This window comes from Budorcas taxicolor, chromosome 5 (assembly GCF_023091745.1).
Source record: "Budorcas taxicolor isolate Tak-1 chromosome 5, Takin1.1, whole genome shotgun sequence".
NCBI lineage: Eukaryota > Metazoa > Chordata > Mammalia > Artiodactyla > Bovidae > Budorcas > Budorcas taxicolor.
In genome coordinates this window covers 108,439,056-108,459,285 of record NC_068914.1, presented here as the reverse complement: position 1 = coordinate 108,459,285, position 20,230 = coordinate 108,439,056, and the positions used below count along the sequence as shown (strand labels likewise).

At 42.9% G+C, this 20,230-nt stretch overlaps 1 protein-coding gene across 1 annotated transcript in view; it reads right to left on the bottom strand.

Annotated features, from left to right (window-relative positions):
• ANO4 (anoctamin 4) overlaps positions 1-20,230 on the bottom strand; it is a 434,401-nt gene that overhangs the window by 399,513 nt on the left and 14,658 nt on the right. The window contains exons 2-3 of the mRNA XM_052640010.1: positions 16,795-16,878; positions 5,858-6,109 (exon numbers count right to left, since the gene is read on the bottom strand). Coding sequence (XP_052495970.1) covers positions 5,858-6,109; positions 16,795-16,878 — 336 coding nt within the window. The remainder of the gene's footprint in view (positions 1-5,857; positions 6,110-16,794; positions 16,879-20,230) is intronic.

Below are 20,230 nucleotides of genomic sequence, written 5' to 3'. Positions count from 1 at the left end.
GCATTGAACCTGGACTGGCGATCTATTTCATATATGGTAATATACATGTTTCAATGCTATTCTCTCAAATCATCCCACCCTCGCCTTCTCCCACAGAGTCTATAAGTCTGTTCTTTACATCTGTGTCTCTTTTGCTGTCTCGCATATATGGTCCATTCCATTTTAAATATCATATAAAATGTTCAATTAAAATGAGAGGGGAAAGAAGAAACAGCAAACAAATGCAATGAATAGAAAGCAGTTACAAAGCAGTAGATATTTACCCAGCTCTGTCAATAATCACTTTAAATGTGAATGGTTTAAATATATCAGTTAAAAGACAGATCAAAAGAATGGATAAAAGCAGAAGTCCAGAGAACTGCACTGGACTTAATTAGTATAAATCAGTGGCTCTAGACTAGGGGCTTCCCTCATAGCTCAGTTGGTACAGAATCCACCTGCAATGCAGGAGACCTGGGTTCTACTCCCGGGTTGGGAAGATCCCCTGGAGAAGGGAAAGGCTACCCACTCCAGTATTTTGGCCTGGAGAATTCCATGGACTGTATAGTCCATGAGATCCCAAAGAGCTGGACACGACCGAGTGACTTTCACTTTCACTTTCTCAACTAGGGGCAATTTTAGAATCAAGAAGACATTTGGCATTGTCTGGAGATATTTCTGGTTGTCACAATTGGCATCCATCAGGTAGAAACCAGAGATGCTGCTGAACATCTACAATGCACAAGACAGTCCCCATAACAAAGAATTACTCAACCCAAAATGTCAGTGATGCCAAGGTTGAAAAATTGGTATAAGTGAACAAGAAAAGACCTATATGCAGCATGAGATACAATGTAGGAAGAGTCAAAGGACACAAAGAAACATAGAAAAAGGAAAATCAAAAGTGTGAAGGACATACTTTATCAAAGACAGTCCTGGAAATGCCATAAAGGTGGGGGCCCACTGCAAGGTCAAGGTGCAACATATAAGAAGAGAAATGCAAAGGAAGGAGGCAGTGTTAAGCATTAATGATGAACATGGGACCATGTCACATACACTGCAGATGGTTAGCAGCATTCCTGGCCTCCACCCATTCAGTTCAGTACAGTAGCTCAGGCGTGTACGACTCTTTGCAACCTCATGGATGGCAGCATGCCAGGCTTCCCTGTCCATCACCAACTCCCAAAGCTTGCTCAAACTCATGTCCATTGAGACAGTGATGCCATCCAACAATCTCATCCTCTGTCTTCCCCGTCTCCTCCCACCTTCAATCTTTCCCAGCATCAGGGTCTTTTCAAAGGAGTCAGTTCTTCACATCAGGCGGCCAAAGTATTGGAGTTTCAGCTTCAGCATCAGTAGATGTTCATAATACCTTCTGCCCCATTGTGTCAACCAAAAATACCTCCAGACATTGCCAAATGTACCCATGAAATAAAATTATCCCTGGTTGAAAACCATTCTTCTAGAGAGATCTTTCTAAATTAAACATGTATTTCTTCCTCTCTTTATTTCTTTCATCTTAGTTTTTCGTCTAGGCTCAAATTCCTTCTTTTCTAAAACAGGCTCTTCAGGGGACTTCCCTGGTGGTCCAAGGGCTAAGATTCTGCACTCCCAATGCAGGGGGCCCCGGTTCAATCCCTGTTAAGGGAACTAGATTCCACATGCTGCAACTAAAAGTTAAAATCCCACAACTAAAGACCTGCCACAGTCAAATAAATATTTTTTTAAGTAAAAATATTTTTAAAAAATTAAATAGGCTTTACAGCCATTCTTCCAGTAGCTGTGCACTGGGTACACTTTCCCAGTCTTTCTCCAAAAATGTTCTAATGCTGACCTCCCTCTTCAATGATCACTTAGCTGGGTTCAGAATTCTGAACTGACCATTACCTCTTTCAGCACTTTGAAGATATTGATTCACTGTCTTCTGGCCTCTATCATTATCATTGGAAAGGCTTCCTCCTTAACTGTTTCTCATTCATGGTAAATCTGCTTTTCCCTCAGATTGCTAAGATTTTTCTCTTTGTCTTTTGCTGACTCACCACAATATGTTTATATGTGGATTTATTTTTACTTATTCTGCTCGGCATTACTGTGTTTCTTGAATCAAAATATTTCTGTCTCTCAACAATTCTGGGAAACTCTCAGTGATTATCTTTTTAAAAATATTCTCTCTCTCCATTCTTTCTCTCAACAGAGATTTTCAAGTGGGAGAGGAATGGAGAGAGGGAGAAAGAGTGGAAAACAGAGGAAGAGATGAATTTGGAAAAGCTAACACCAAGGACATAGAAGAATTAAGAAGTGGGGAGGCTCCTCTAGTAGAGATCATGAGAGCTGGAGTGAGATAATGCAATGGGGATGGAGAGGATGCTCTGAATCAGAGTCATCTCTAGGGTAGACAATGAACATGGTAGTCAGCTGGCTGTGGAGGCTGATGGCAGCAGAGGGTTAAAGCATGAGGACACCCAGCGTTTGCCCTGGAGTCTGGGTGGACTGTGGCACCATTAAACAGAGTAGGAAATTCAGTCTGGAAACTGCAGACACTCTCTTAGAGTTAAAGTGACTTATCTTACCTCAGAGTGTTCTTCAAACTAGCAACAGAATCAAATATATATGTGTGTATGTGTGTGTATGTATGTATGTATATATAAATTAACTTTATTATTAAAAACAGGAAGGAGAGACTTTCTTGGTGGTCCAGTGGTTAAGACTCCGCACTTCCAATGCAGAGGGTATGGATTCAATCCCTGGTCGGGGAACTAAGATTCCACATGCCGCAAGATGCAGCAAAAAAAAAAAAACAAAAAAGAAAGAAAGAAAGAAAAATGAAACTGGAAGCTTTCACACCAAAATAATACAATTAAAATCAATAAACTGCTGTAAGAAATCAACAAATGCAATAATTAACCTATCAGTTCAGTTCAGTTCAGTCGCTCAGTCGTGTCCAACTCTGCAACTCCATGAATCACAGCACGCCAGGCCTCCCTGTCCATCACCAACTCCCGGAGTTCACTCAGACTCACGTCCATCGAGTCCGTGATGCCATCCAGCCATCTCATCCTCGGTCGTCCCCTTCTCCTCCTGCCCCCAATCCCTCCCAGCATCAGAGTCTTTTCCAATGAGTCAACTCTTCGCATGAGGTGGCCAAAGTACTGGAGTTTCAGCTTTAGCATCATTCCTTCCAAAGAAATCCCAGGGCTGATCTCCTTCAGAATGGACTGGTTGGATCTCCTTGCAGTCCAAGGGACTCTCAAGAGTCTTCTCCAACACCACAGTTCAAAAGCATAGATAATCATAATTGAGACTCACAGAAGTTGCACCAGAATCTATAACATTCTATTATAAAATACTACTTGCTTGTTTAATGTATCACTGTCAGCCTTACTTTGTAAATACACAAATTATTATTACTAAAAATCAGTTGCTTGTAAAAATTCAACATTTTATTGCTAACAGAAAGTTCCTAGGATTGAAGAGAAATATGGGCTTTTCATTTGTTTCTGAAAACCTACAAGTTAAAAATAGAAACCTCCTCCAAAAATCAGACTGTGAGGCTCTATGGAAAAAGAAAATGAAAAGTCAACTCAAAGGGAAACGTGATAAAATGTTAATCTGGCAACTGCCATTTCACATTCCTCTTTGCCACAAAATGCCATAACCTCGCAGCTGCCCGGGCCAAAGGCAGCACTTTTCTTAACTTCGGACTTTACTCAACTTTTTAAAGCAGGCAGAGTCAGTTTTCAACCATGATAAATCAAAGCACAGGAGATTTCAAACATAAATATGGAAAATGTTCATACTTCAGATCATGATTTCTCTACTCTCCAACTGACCTTCAATCAGGACAACCAGAAAGATGCTCAATTTTCCAGAGCTAATGGTATGCAAATATCCCCCAGCATCCTGCAATATCATCCAGCCACTTAACCAAAGACACTTGTGTGTCATATTCGTGACACCCCAAGGTATGTGTGGGAAACTCAGGAATAAAAATCCCAGGAGGGAGCAGTCTGCAGAAAGCAGACACTGAAGCTTGCTTGGCTATGCCCACAGCATCCCCTGGATAGAGCACAGGCATCTTCATTTCTAAGTAGCTGGGGACTCTGAACATTTAGTGAAGTTGGCAATCCAGGCTGCTCTTGAGTGTCTGGAGAGTCTGCGACATCAGTGTCTCATCTCTAGGTGGCAGCATCTGTGAATTTGTTGAGTGTCATTGTGAAATGTTGAGTGTCAACCTTTAAAAATTTATCGCCAGAACAGAAATTACACATTGAATTTCTCCGCCTAAACCATTATCTCTAAGTGTTGTATCTATAGGGGGGAAAAAATAGTGGCAGGATAGATTTTGCATATTTTAAACCTCCAACTCAAGACTGCTGCTGCTGCTGCTAAGTCGCTTCAGTTGTGTCTGACTCTGTGCGACCCCATAGATGGCAGCCCGCCAGGCTCCCCCGTCCCTGGGATTCTCCAGGCAAGAACACTGGAGTGGGTTGCCATTTCCTTCTCCAGTATAGGAAAGTGAAAAGGGAAAGTGAAGTCACTCAGTCGTGTCCGACTCTTAGCGACCCCATGGACTGCAGCCCACCAGGCTCCTCCATCCATGGGATTTTCCAGGCAAGAGTACTGGAGTGGGGTGCCATTGCCTTCTCCGACTCAAGACTCTAGAAATGTTTAATTAACTGGCCATTCTTGCCTAAATAAAGCTTTCCACAACTCAAAGTATAATGGAAGCAATAAATTTCAAAGCAAGATGCTGTGAATATTCTTTTTGCCCTGACTGTATATGTCATGAGCCCCAAAGATCACATAGATCAGTGGTCAACATTTTTTGCAAACAGCCACACAGCAAACATTTTAGGCTTTGCAGGCCATACCATCTCTGTCACAATTACTCAACTCTGCCATTGTCACCTGAAAGCAACCAGAGACAAATACGTAAGTGGTTGTGTCCCAATAAAGCTTTATATATGAACACTGAAATGTGAATTTCACATGTCTCAAAGATTATCATCCTTTTAATTTTTCCCAGCAGTATGGTCTGAATGTTTGTGTCCCTCCAAAATGTATACATTTGAAGTCCTAATGCCTAACATGATGGTATTAGGAGGTGGGGCCCTTGGGAGGTGCTTAGGTCATGAAGGTAAAGCCATCGTGACTGGGATTAGCATTCTTACAAAAAAGACCCCACAGAGATCCCTCACCCTTTCTGTCATGTAAGGACACTATGAGAGGTCTGTGACCCAAAAAAGGGTCCTCACCCAACTATGCTGGCATCCTGATCTCAAACCTCCAGCCCCCAGACTGTGAGAAATGAACTTGCTTTTTTATGAACTACCTGATCTGTGGTCTTGTCATAGCGGCACCAACAGACTAAGACACTGACCATTTAAAACAAACCATTTTTAGTTCTTAGTTCTTGGGCTGAAAAAGAACAAGTGGCAGCCAAGATTTGGCCCACTGGCAGTGATGGGCAGACCCCTGACATAGATCAAACTGGTGGAGCATCATGTGTTGATAGCAACTGACTACCAACTTGACTGTATTCAAAACTTTCTTGAATACAAAAGTTTAATTCAAGATAGATGCCTTGTCGCTATGTAGAGAATAGAAATTAAACAAAGAAAAAGTCCTGGAATTCTAGTTCAGAGTTGATTTCCAGATGACATCATACCAAACAGAACTAATGCTTAGGTCAAATATTTCTGAACACATCTAACCTTACTTCTGATACACCCAAGGTATTTAAAGGCCAGCAAATATGGGAGAATTGTTGGAGTCCACAAGCAGAAATACAGATGCAATCCATTCAGTAGGCAAATGCATGAAGGACTCTTTAAACACACTGTGTCCTGAATCTCCAACAGGAAGCCAGCTCTGTTACCTGTTGTGTCCTGGCTCAGGGTTTCCTGGCTGCTGCTGCTGTAAGAAGGCACTGGAGTGATGGACAGTGAGGCTGGGCAAGACAGAGGCGTGGCCAGCTCAGTCTTACGAGTGAGGGATTGGTGATACACTGGGACGCCTGCATCTTTGGAGATGAAGAGAGGCAGATCTGATGGTAGGGTGGGTCTGCCTTGTGCGTAGGGATTTTTCCAGTGGGTGAGCCCAATTGCAACAGGTCCTGCAGCATCGTAACCTGGCAAGACAGACACATAAGGTCAGGATCAGCAATTAAAACATCACATCATCTTGCCTTTTGTATTTCCCAAAAGTCTTAGCTGTGAGTCAATAAAACACCACTTGAGATAAGGCTTCACGTTAATAATAAGCAGGCAGGAACTGTCACACTTGATGAATCCTGTTAACCAACCAATGTATGTTTATCAAGCACATACTGTGTGCTGGGTGCCCAGCCTTTGCCCTTCAGAAGCTCAGAGTCTAATAAAGTAGATAAGACTTGTGATTATAATGAAAAAATAAATGAAGGTCTATTACATTCTGGTTTCCCTAATAGCTCAGATGGTAAAGAATCTACCTGCAATGCAACAGATCTGGGTTCGATTTCTGGGTTGGAAAGATCCCTTGGAGAAGAGAATGACAACCCACTCCAGTATTCCTGCCTGGAAAATCCCATGGACAGACGAGCCTGGAGGGCTACTGTTCATAAGGTGGCAAAAAGTTGGACACAACTGAGCAACTAACACTTTCACTGTTATTACATTCTAGGTACTTTACAAAAAGCGACTGTAATCTTCACAGCAATTATACGAGGATGTGTTGTTCAGTCACTAAGTCATATATGAGTCTTTGAGCGTCCATGGACTGCAGCATGCCAGGCTTCCCTGTCCTTCACTATCTCCTAGAGTTTGCTCAAACTCATGTTCTTTGAATCGATGATGCCATCCAACTATCTCATCGTCTGTTGCTCCCTTCTCCACTACTTCAGTTTTATAGATGAGGAAACTGAATCTTCCCTAGGCCAAGCAGCCAGTAAGTGCCAGGTCTGTCTGGCTCCAAAACCTACGTTCTTTCTCCTAAATTACAACTAACAAGAATACAAAGTGAGATGAAAGAACTAAAGTAGGACAGGAACACTCCTTAGGATTTTGGGAGACAAAGCCCTTCTCAGTAGAGGAACTAGGTCATGGAAAAGATGGCATGAACTTGGCCTTCTAGGTAAGGGTTGTAGTCTAGAACAACCAGAAGAACAGATTTATTCTGTAGCTATGTTTTGTTAGCCTACATGTTTCTTAATTTGAAGCAAAATGAAAATTGACAACAATAAAAATCCAGACAGTCTCAACAAAAATCCAGCTTTCTGTTATCTCTTTAAAAATCTCTTGATTTTCAGGGCTTCCCTGGTGGTCCAGTGGTAAAGAATTTGCCTGCCAATGCAGAAGACACAGGTACAATTCCTGGTCCGAGAAGATCCCACATGCTACAGAGCAACTAAGCCCGTGCATCACAACTACTGAGCCTGTTCTCTGAAGCGCATGCTCTGCAACAAGAAAGGCTATTAATGAGAAGCCCACACACTGCAAGGAACAGCAGCCTCTGCTAACCACCGCTAGAGAAAGCCTGCATGCAGCAACGAAGACCCAGCAGAGACAAAAATAAATAAATAAATATTAAAAAAAAAAAAAAAAAAAAACCCTCTTGATCTTCCCCTAAAGATCTAGCAATACTGGACCACATTCCCATGTGGCAACTGTCAGCTGAAGCAACCACAGAGCCACTCTATTGAAGTGGAATAAAGGAATTCCTGTCTGCCACAGTCCCCACCACTCCCTAATGCCTTATTACCAGCCTGCTTCACTTAATTTATCTTACATGCCTGACCTCTGCAGGCCTTTGCATCTGCAGCCAAGATAGAGAATTTAGAAATATAATGTAAGTACAGTCAGGAAAATAATAAAAATGCAAAGGTAGGTTGATGCAAGATAGCTGAGGGTCTTAAATGCCAAGGTAAGAAAATTGGATTTTACTTATTAGGCAAAACAATAGCTCTAAATAAGTTTTTGAAGTGGGGACTGGAAAAATCAAACAGACAGCAGCAAAAGCCAGAATCTGTCCCTGCTTGCTCTGGTGCTGATTCCTTCTGGGAAGCTTCCTCTGACTTCCCAAAGCTGACTTAACCAAGTAAAGAGAGGCCCTGGAAAAGGTGCTGGGTGTGTAGGGACTGGAGGTGTGAGGGGAGACAGTCCAAATCGGGGAGAGGGTATTGAGGGACCAAGAAAGCCCTAAGGGGGCAACAAGGGCGGGGGGCCTGCCTGGATCCTGAAGACTTGGCAGTGGTGTCTGGGCAGCCCTCCCACACTATGCGTGAAACCACGTGAGCACAGACATGTGTCAGACTGGGCTTCCCTGGTGGCTCAGTTGGTACAGAGCCTGCCTACAATGCAGGAGATCTGGGTTTGATCCCTGGGTTGGGAAGAGCCCCTGGAGAAGAGAATGGCTACCCACTTTAGTATTCTTACCTAGAGACCCCATGGACAGAGGAGCCTGGTGGGCTACAGTTCATGGGGTCACAAAGAGTCAGACAGGAGTGGGCAACTAACGCTTTCACTTTCATGTATCGGACAGTCTCTGCCCATACTTCACAGCCAAGTGTTCCTTTTTTCTATGTGTCTCCCTCATGAGCTGAGCATCCCTCAAGGTCAGAGGGTATCTTAGTCATCTCTGAAACTCCCTCCCAGTGTTTCTCTATTTGGCTCTTTATCCTGGCATTCAATAGACACCCACTGTTCACAGAATTCTTCCTAGACCAGTGGCAAGGAAGTGACATAGAGGCTATGATGTAGAAGCTAAGAAAGCATTACTAAGGGATCAAACCTAAGTGTTGGCAGCAAGAAAGGAAAAGAAGTCCAGGGAGATATACAGCAATAAGATGGAAAGAAAGGAGTCTGGGCCACCAGGTGGCTTTGTCTGGCAAGATGTCAGAGAAGACTTATGGCAAACAGAAAGGAGAATTTCCTCATCCTCACAGTGGCCATCAGAAGGACTGGCCTGGCAAGGGCTGAGGAAGGTTGAGTGTGTTTTTAGACAGGAGAAGATCGAGTTTTACTGGAAATATCTATCTGGAAATGTTTGGCACTAGGCTGAAAAACAAAGGCAATGAGGATCAGGAGACATGGGACCAGAGCTGTAAATTTGGGAATCAACCACATTGAAGTCAAGGCAGATGCCAAGAAATGAACACTCTATTTCACTATCATAAAATGACAAATCCAAAAACAAAATGATAAATCTACTAGAAGTTATGATCCTGTCTAACGCTTACTGGCAATGCACTAGGGATCTATCAGCACCACCTCACTTAAACCTCACAATAACCCTGTCAGGAATGTACTAATATTCCCATTTGACAGATTAGGAAACCAAGGCTAAGGGACATTATTACTTTCCCAAGGTCAATAACAACACAGAAATAACAGATGCAAGCCCAGGCTCATCGAAGACAAGTGCTCTGGTCCTCAAAGCTACCCTGTCTCGCTAAGAGCACAGGCAACAAGAAGGATTCTAGAAAAAGGAACCAGGATCTGCTTCCCCCACAAATTGCTCTGAGGTCACTTATTCATTTCCAAACGATTTTTCATAGAGGGATCTCAATGGACCAGAATTCACAAGGAAAGGGAAACGCTGACACCCTTGAGAACAGGCTAACTGGACTGTTTGAACTCTTCTTGGTTGGTCATCTTCCTAAAAGGTGAGTAAATGGAATGTAGTGAGATGAGGGACTCCTCTGGTGAGGGCTATGGAGCCCCTGAAGATAATCATAGAAAATGCTAATTCTCAATGTTCAGAACCTCAGTGGAGCCAGAGCTGCAGTGGAGGCTGAAGCAAATGCTACTGAGCCCAGGGCTGCCCCCGATACTGTTTGTTGGACTAAACCTCTGATGAAGTGTGTTTATCTTGTGATCAGTACTCTTGGATCTCCCATAGCTCCTACGAGTGGACTGGGCCATAGAAAGGAAATTTGAGGAGGCTCCATTTAAATTGATGTTCCACTATGTTTTTATTAAAATTGTGAAAAAGTATTACCTCCTACTTACATCAGAGAAGCCTTTTACAAGAAGAACAGTTACAGGACCATGATTTCCCTTGCCTCATAGTTTCATTCAGAAACTCGATTAAGCACCTCTTCTTCTTTCCCTATTCCAAGCTCCTTGGAAGTCATTATAAAGAATGGGGTGTACAATATTTATCACATGCTGTGAAAGCATTAGACTTAAAAGTCCAAAGGAACTCTGGACTATCCACAATTTCAGGCTTTACCATTGCTTTCATAAAATGATAGCTTATTTAAAACATGCTTAATTTTGACAAAATATTGTTCACAGTCCTTTTTTAAAGTTTAGGAAATTTCCACATAATTTAATGCAGAAATGGAGTTCATTAGCAAATATATTAACTCATGTTATTGATAAAATGAGCTATAATAAGATCTGTATAATTATAATGGAATAGAACCAGACCAGCCAAAATTTAATAGCAGCAATGAGGTCAAAGTATATTGGGTGGTTGGTTGTCCAACAGCTGGTGGAGAGCTGGAGTCCAAGTGTCCAGGAGGACATTTAAGAATGTCACATTGGTAGCCTCACTGTGTCTTACCCATCACCTGTCTCCAGGTGGGAAGTGGGGTAGAAGCAGGGGTCCCAGCTCCCTTTGAGTTACATGTCAACATTCTCACTCAGTTCAGTTCAGTTCAGTCACTCAGTCATGTCTGACTCTTTGTGACCCCATGAATTACAGCATGCCAGTCCTCCCTGTCCATCACCAACTCCTGGAGTTCACCCAAACTCACGTCCATTGAGTCAGTGATACCATCCAGCCATCGCATCCTCTGTCGTCCCCTTCTCCTCCTGCCCCCAATCCCTCCCAGCATCAGAGTCTTTTCCAATGAGTCAACTCTTCGCATGAGGTGGCCAAAGTACTGGAGTTTCAGCTTTAGTATCAGTCCTTCCAAAGAACACCCAGGACTGATCTCCTTCAGAATGGACTGGTTGGATCTCCTTGCAGTCCAAGGGACTCTCAAGAGTCTTCTCCAACACCATAGTTCAAAAGCATCAATTCTTTGACTCTCAGCCTTCTTCACAGTCCAACTCTCACATCCATACATGACCACTGGAAAAACCATAGCCTTGACTAGATGGACCTGTGTTGGCAAAGTAATGTCTCTGCTTTTCAATATGCTATCTAGTTTGGTCATAACTTTCCTTCCAAGGAGTAAATGTCTTTTCATTTCATGGCTATAGTCACCATCTGCAGTGATTTTGGAGCCCCCAAAAATAAAGTCTGACACTGTTTCCACTGTTTCCCCATCTATTTCCCATGAACTGATGGGACCAGATGTCATGATATTAGTTTTCTGAATGTTGACCTTCAAGCCAACTTTTTCACTCTCTTCTTTCACTTTCATCAAGAGGCTTTTTAGTTCCTCTTCACTTTCTGCCATAAGGGTGGTGTCATCTGCATATCTGAGGTTATTGATATTTCTCCCGGCAATCTTGATTCCAGCTTGTGCTTCTTCCAGCCCAGCGTTTCTCATGATGCACACTGCATAGAAGTTAAATAAGCAGGGTGACAATATACAGCCTTGACGTACTCCTTTTCCTACTTGGAACGAGGCTGTTGTTCCATGTACAGTTCTAACTGCTGCTTCCTGACCTGCATATAGGTTTCTCAAGAGGCGGGTCAGGTGGTCTGGTATTCCTATCTCTTTCAGAATTTTCCACAGTTTATTGTGATCCACACAAGTCAAAGGCTTTGGCATAGTCAATAAAGCAGAAATAGATGTTTTTCTGGAACTCTCTAGCTTTTTTCGATGATCCAGCGGATGTTGGCAATTTGATCTCTGGTTCCTCTGCCTTTTCTAAAACCAGCTTGAACATCACAAAGTTCACGGTTCACGTATTGCTGAAGCCTGGCTTGGAGAATTTTGAGCGTTACTTTACTAGCGTGTGAGATGAGTGCAATTGTGCGGTAGTTTGAGCATTCCTTGGCATTGCCTTTCTTTGGGATTGGAGTAAAAACTGACATTTTCCAGTCCTGTGGCCACTGCTGAGGTTTCCAAATTTGCTGGCATATTGAGTGCAGCACTTTCACAGCATCATCTTTCAGGATTTGAAACAGCTCAAATGGAATTCCATCACCTCCACTAGCTTTGTTCGTAGTGATGCTTTCCAAGGCCCATTTGACTTCACATTCCAGGATGTCTGGCTCTAGGTGAGTGATCACACCATCATGATTATCTGGGTCGTGAAGATCTTTTTTGTACAGTGCTTCTGTGTATTCTTGCCACCTCTTCTTAATATCTTCTGCTTCTGTTAGGTCCATACCATTTCTGTCCTTTATCAAGCCCACCTTTGCATGAAATGTTCCCTTGGTATCTCTAATTTTCTTAGAGATCTCTAGTCTTTCCCATTCTGTTGTTTTCCTCTATTTCTTTGCATTGATCGCTGAGGAAGGCTTTCTTATCTCTTCTTGCTATTCTTTGGAACTCTGCATTCAGATGCTTATATCTTTCCCTTTCTCCTTTGCTTTTAGCTTCTCTTCTTTTCACAGCTATTTGTAAGGCCTCCCCAGACAGCCATTTTGCTTTTTTGCATTTCTTTTCCATGGGGATGGTCTTGATACCTGTCTCCTGTACAATGTCATGAACCTCCATCCATAGTTCATCAGGCACTCTATCTATCAGATCTAGTCCCTTAAATCTATTTCTCTTCCACTGTATAATCATAAGGGATTTGATTTAGGTCATACCTGAATGGTCTAGTGGTTTTCCCTACTGTCTTCAATTTCAGTCTGAATTTGGCAATAAGGAGTTCATGATTTGAGCCACAGTCAGCTCCCGGTCTTGTTTTTGCTGACTGTATAGAGCTTCTCCATCTTTGGCTGCAAAGAATATAATCAATCTGATTTCGGTGTTGACCATCTGGTGATGTCCATGTGTAGAGTCTTCTCTTGTGTTGTTGGAAGAGGGTGTTTGCTATGACCAGTGCGTTCTCTTGGCAAAACTCTATTACCTTTTGCCCTGCTTCATTCCATATTCTAAGGCCAAATTTGCCTGTTACCCCAGGTGGTCTTGACCTCCTACTTTTGCTTTCCAGTCCCCTATAATGAAAAGGACATCTTTTTTGGGTGTTAGTTCTAAAAGGTCTCGTAGGTCTTCATAGAACCATTCAATTTCAGCTTCTTCAGTGTTACTGGTTGGGCATAGACTTGGATTACTGTGATATTGAATGGTTTGCCTTGGAAACAAACAGAGATCATTCTGTTGTTTTTGAGATTGCATCCAATCTCAACATTCTCACTCACTAGCCCCCAAATCCTAAAAAGAGACATGTAAGGAACACTCAAAATTATAGACAGTCTTGAGAAAAAAAACATGATGTTAATTAACTTTAAAATTCTTAAATCTCTCATACATGGTAAAATGAGCATTTACTAAAAATATAAGGAATTTTAAAAGGGTCTCACAGAAAAGTAGATGATTTTCAGAAGGAGTCATTTTTTCTGTGGATTCGATATTTGGCAATTCTTTTATCAAGACATAGGTTCCTACAAAAAAACTACATTAATAGGGAGTCCAGAAGTGTGCTGTTTTCTTAAATGGAATTCCCTCACGGATGAGACACTTGAAGTACAGGAAATGAAAGAAAACAAAAAGACCTCTTAAAAAAAAACAAAACTGCTAGGTGACTCAGAGATGTCCTCCCTCCAGTACTGAGTATAAAGTTGTTAATTATTTGCTATTTTTACTATAAATATTTTTAAAGCATTTGTACTAGACAGTGTGGGCAGTGGACATGGTCTGATCCCTGTGCAGAATCCATCCCCCATCCCATCCTCCCACAGAATCAAATTTTGTTTGGGAATTCATCCCACCCACACACAGCCCAGTGACTGAGGGCAGGCAGATCTAGCCCTCTCCCACCTCCACCTGGGCAAGGATGGGTCTAAAGATGATCTTATCTCCTTTGTCAGGGATTGGCTGAAGGGTGTTCATGTGACCTAATCCCACCCAATGAGAGAGGCAGACCCTGCAAGGGAAAATTTCAGCTCCTCAAGGGCATGCCTGAGGAAGGCTCCGGCGCTCCTTTCCCTCTGATCACTATTGTGTCTCAGTGCAATTCCTGGACCATCTGGCTGCCACCACAGAGATAGATTCTCCCAGGAAGGCAAATGGAAGAAGGTCTTTCACCGTATCACTGAGCAGCTTAATCAACCAGTCCTCCCAACAGACTTTCCTGTTAAGTGAAATAATATTGGGTTGGCCCAAAAGTTCATTCAGGTTTTTCGTAAGAGTGTTAATTTTCCTTATGGGTTCAGCTGGTTTGAGTTTGTTGAAACAGAAGCAACATTCAAGGGCCCATCACCTGGGGGTGTCATACCCACCTCTTCTTCAGAGGTGAGTACCTAGCTAAGACTGTCATATGGACTGACTTGGCAGAACGGTGGATAAGAATCCACCTGCTAATGCAGGGGACACAGGTTTGATCCCTGGTCCAGGAAGATCCCACATGCTGCAGAGCAACTAAGCCTGTGCGCCACTACAGCCTGGGAGCCGCGACTACTGAAGCCAGGCACCTAGAGCCTGTGCTCCGCAACAAGAGAAGCCGCTGCAGAGAGAAGCCTGTGCGCGGCAACGAGCAGTAGCCTCCGCTCTCTGAAGCTAAAGAAAAGCCTGCACAGCCACAAAGACCCATCACAGCCAAAATATATTAATAGTGATAATTTTTTTAAAGACCCTGTTACATTATTTTACAACTGTTACATGAGTTTCTGAGGGCTACCGTAACAAAAAGGCCACAAACTAGGTGGCTTAAAAAAAAAAAAAAGAAAAGAAATTTATCCTCTTACAGTTTTAGAGCTAGAAATCTGGAATCAAGATTTTGGCAGGGCTGTGCTCTCTCTGAAGTCTCTAGGAGAAAATCTGTTGTTTGCATTGTTCTTAGCCTCTGATGTTGCTGGCGATCCTTGGAGTTCCTTGACTTGTAGACACGACTCTAATCTTTGCCTCTTATATATGTCTCATGTGTCTCTTCTCCTCTGCTTACAAAGACACCAGTCACATTGAATTAGAAGCCCCACCCTAAGTGCATATGTGAAATGAAGTCGCTAAGTCGTGTCTGACTCTTTGTGACCCCATGGACTATAGCGTGCCAGGATCCTCCGTCCATGGGATTTTCCAGGCAAGAATACTGGAGTGGGTTGCCATTTCCTTCTCCAGGAGATCTTCCCGACCCAGGGATTGAACCCAGGTCTCCCACATTGTAGGCAGACGCTTTACTGTCTGAGCCACCAGGGAAGTTAATGTGACCTCGTCCTAACTTGGTTACATCTGTACACACCCTATTTTCAAATAAGGTCAATTCACAGGTACCAGAGGTTAAAGCTTCAATCTATCTTTGGAGAAACAAATTCAGTTCATAACACCCTGACATGGTGGCCACAGTTGACTAGAACCATGGCAATTTCACAAGAGTGACGTCCAAAGGGAGTTGGATTACCTGGGCTCAAATCCCAGCTCTTACCACCCACGTGTTCTTTCTTTCTTACTTTTTAACTTTTTAAGAACTCTGTTTCCTCATCTGTAAAATGGAGAAAATAATAGCATCCATCTCATGGGATTGTTGTGAGGATTAAATGGGTACATACAGGAAAAGCGCCTAGAACAGCACTTGGCACAGAAAGCTCCCATATGGTTTTCACCATTTACCCCTCCATGTTCACTGACAAGTGTCTGAAGGGACATCTCTACTCACAGTTCTTTACTCCTTATTCAAGGCCCTGTAACCTGGCTTCCCTCCCATCATCCGCTGACATGGCTCCGGGGATGTTACCAGGCTAGATGTCTAACTTTAACCTTCCTCAGTCTCCTCTTCTAGAAATTCTCTGGGCTTTTCGAGGAATGTGCTCCTTAGGTCTTCCTATTACTGATATTGTTTCTATCCTAGCTGTACTCCCCCCCCCAAAGAGTACTGCTAGGTGAGCATGTTACGTTCCGCTAGGATCCTACTGTATCTGCAGGGAGTCCCTCATCCAGGAGGGAGGGAGAGAGAGCCACATGCCCCAAGCTGCAGACTTCAAGTTTCTGAGGAGGCCATGTGCTATGACGGGAGATTTTATTTCTGAGATGTCAGGGGACAGGGCAGCTGGTACACACAGAATCCCCCAAAGCATAGCTAGCATTCAGTAACACTAATTTGTTGTTATTTTACACATGTATGCATTAAATTGATAGGCAGATTGTTCACCACTCAGCCACCTGGGAATAGGGCTTCCCTGATGTCTCGGACAGTATAGAATCTGCCCACAATGTGGAAGACCCAGGTTCAATCCCGGGGTCAGAAAGATCCTCTGGAGAACGGAACAGCAACCCACTCTGGTATTCTTGCCTGGAGAATCCCCACGGACCGAAGAGCCTGGCAGGCTACAGTCCATGGGGTTGCAAAGAATCAGACACAACTGAGTGACTTTCACTACTATGCATTAAATTATAGGAAACACTATTTGCTATTGTGATATTAATTTTCTTTTTAAAATAAATGAAAATAAATCTTAAAAAACTCAGTTTTTATATTAAGTACATAATAATATAGGTAATACACAAATGAAAGAGAAAGCAAATGATGGAGAATTAGGGAAACCCATGTTTTTTAAATCTCTCTGGACCTCATTAGCTCCAACCATCTCTATGCAAAAGTAATAATGATCCACAAGGGGGCGCCCCAGCAAGTTGAGTCCACAAGCAATTGCCCTGATCCTGAAAATAAATTCCACAGTGTTCACATTTTCTACTCACTCCTTCCTTAGCCCCACACCCCAACCCTTTACAAGTAATAATAATTTTCATTAGAACATGACTCAGTTGCTCACCTATGGTGACCTGGCTGACACAACTGTAGTAGCTGCCGGTCGTTGCAGAGGAAAGGTTATAACTCCCACTGCTTATATCTTTGTCTGTTAAGAAAATAAAAGAGGAGGTTAATTACATTCTGATAAATACCATAACCACAAAGTAGATTTATGACTGCTGGTAAATAAACCAAAAGTCTGTCCAGGAAACTCGTACTAATTCATTGGTTCGTTCGTTGCAGGAAATGCTAGGGGCCAGGCATTTCGAACATTCTGACAAACAACCCAAATTGTCACATAGACAATTTCAGTTTGGTGTCACTGTTATTTAAACGGGAGGAGGGCACTGGGAGAGGTCTGTATGACCAGGTGAAAAAACACCTAATTCAAACTAGAATGTATCAGGTAAGGCTTTGTGGAGGAAGTGACGTCTGAACTAAAACCTAAGAGATGAATACTATCCAACTAGGCAAAAGTGGGGTACATTGAGGGGAAAGACCCAGGCAGAGTGCTATCATCATGTCTAGAAACTCAGAAGTCTCAGCTTCATGAGTTAGCAGCTAAACACAGTAAGAGAGAGATGAGCAGCAGCTGGACCACAAAGGGTCTTTATAAACCACATTAACAAATCGGGATGCTACCAAGAAAACAGGATTCCATTTTCATTTCAGAGAGATCACTTTGAGGCAGCAAGGGGAACAGACAAGAGGAGTGTGAAAGGAAAGGCAGAAAGACTGCTTTATGAGGCCACTCAGTCATCCTGAGAAGAGGTGGTGGTGGCCAAATCATGGCAGGAAAGGCAATGGAGACAGAGTGGGTTCAATTCCCTTCCAGGCTCAAGTTCAGCCAGCTGCCATGCAGACTTCAGTACTGTGAGCAGACTGCGTTCCAGGCAGAGCAGCAGAGACACCAAACTTCCCATTTACATGGCATCTTAGCACTGCCAGCCACCTTGTCTCACGCACAAGGTGGAACAGGGCAGGTGTCACCCCATGTCTCTGATGGAAAAGCTGAGGGTCCAGGTGGCTGAGCACCTTGCCTGAGGTCACGCAGCAGCATGTGGCAGAGCAGAGCTCCAACCGAGATCAGAACTGCTTTAAAATGTCTACGAAAAAGGCAGGGCATAAGTGACTTTAAAATATCAAAAACAGGAATTTCCCTGGTGGTCCACTGGCCAGGACTCCATGATCCCAATGCAGGGGGTCTGGGTTCTATCCCTAGTCAGGGAGATTTTACATGCCACAGCTAAAATGTCCCACATGCTGCCACTAAGACCCGGGGCAGTCAAATTAAATGAATATTTTTTAAAATATCAAAATAAATATTATTTAATATAACACATTACACGTTAGAGAAAAAAAGTTATTATAAGAATGGTTGCAAAACTGACCTGAAGGAAATATACAAATATTATATGCCATGTGATACCAGGAAAACTCATTATGAAATTCTGATCTATAATGTTAAAAATTACAGGTCTGAAGGAGAGAAATAATTAAGAATTAATCAGATGTACTCAAAGAGAAAGGGTTTTTAGAAACATGCAGAGTCATATTTTAAGAACAGTAATGCAGACTGTTAGAGAAGATGGCTTTGCAGATGAACACTCTCGGAGGAAAGACCTGCAGGTGCCTAGGCAGAGAGAGCAGGAAATGGGAGTCATCCGCAGGGGTGTCTGGATGTGCTTGTGGTTTGAAAGCAATTGGAGAGTATTGACAAAAGCAGGTAATGAGCCAGAGGGCCGAGAAGTAACGGGAGCCCCTAGAGGCCACATCAAGGTCACTGTAAGTCCACAAACAAGCAACTAAACAATTTTTAATGTGGAGAAAATAATTCAAGCAAGTTCATGCAACCAACTTCTTCTCTAAGAAACCTTCCCAGACCATCTCGCCTCTCTAGTGGGCTTCAGTGCAGTAGATACGCCAACAGTATCGCGCATGCGAGATCATACTCTATTACGGGTACCCCTAGGGCTTCCCTAGTGGCACAGATGGTAAAGGATCCTCCTGCAATGAGGGAAACCTGGATTCGATCCCTGGGTTGGGAAGATCCCCTGGAGGAGGGCATGGTAACCCACTCCAGTATTCTTGCCTGGAGAATCCCCATGGACAGAGGAGCCTGGCGGGCCATAGTCCATGGGATCGCAAAGTGTCCAACAAGCCTCAACAGCTAAGCACAGAGCAGGGGTACCCCAAACCATGTGCTTGTCAAGGGCAGGTCCACACATTATTCAATTTGTTATTTCCAGACCTTAGTGCTGTGCCTGGAAAAGGTGAATCTTCAATATATGTTCGTTGTTTGAAAGAAAAAATAAAGAAATGCATGAAATTAAAGAAAAAATACATGACCATTTCCCCTCTTATGAACTGTAACTTCAATAGAGGTTCAAGGAGAAAGAGCACTCGGCTAGGAGTCAGCAGACCTGAGGTTTGAAGCCCCAGCTTTGCTGCACATGAACTCTGTGAACTTGGTCAAGCTCTTGACTTCTTTAGTCCTGATCTTTCCATCTGAAAATGGTGACAATAGTGCTTATCTCACTTTTCCTGGGCTAGGGTGGGGAGGTAGAAGAGGATGAGGTATGGTTAACAAAAATAAATCAGCCACACAAAATGCATAGTTAGCAAGTAATTCTATATATATTTGTGGAATCAGCTGAATCAACAACACCCAAACCAAAAAAATATCAAACTACAAACTACTCTAAAGTTGTCATTCCTAATTTTTAAAAACCCTTCACTAATGATCTGCCCTTAAAATATTTTGGAAGTGAAAAGGGACAAGGTCAATGGCATCAAAGTGTGGGGAGAGGTGACAGGAGAGATTCAGTAGCCACAGAAATGATTATGAATGGTGAGAAGAGAAAAGGTATGAAAAAGAAAAGAACATTGAGAATTAGTAATCAACAAAGAAGCAGAATGTTTGAATTAGCAATGAATGCCTGGGAAGAGGCTATGCATACATGTGAACAGGAAAAACTACTGAAATTTGAGTTGAATTTGAATGGTGAAACTAGGGCATAGTTTCGCAATATTTTGAAAAGATTCAAAGAGCAAAAGTAAGTACAAAGAACTATGGTAGTTTTGGTACAAAGTGACTCTGTAAAGAAGATGTTTTTATATATAAGAATTAAAACCAAAAAATGTGAGAGGGCTTGACTATCCATTTAATCTTTTAGGAACGAACGGCAGTTAAATGAAATCAAGTAACTAGTGGAAAAACTTGAGCCTATGAGTGAGGTTACCGAACTCTGTGGGTTTTCGAGCCAGTAATCTACCTTAGGGGCTTCCCTGGTGGCTCAGAGGTTAAAGCCTCTGCCTGGAATGCGGGAGACCTGGGTTCAATCCCTGGGTCAGGAAGACCCCCTGGAGAAGGCAATGGCAACCCACTCCAGTACTCTTGCCTGGAGAATCCCATGGAGGGAGAATCCCATGGAGGGAGGATCCCATGGATGGAGGAG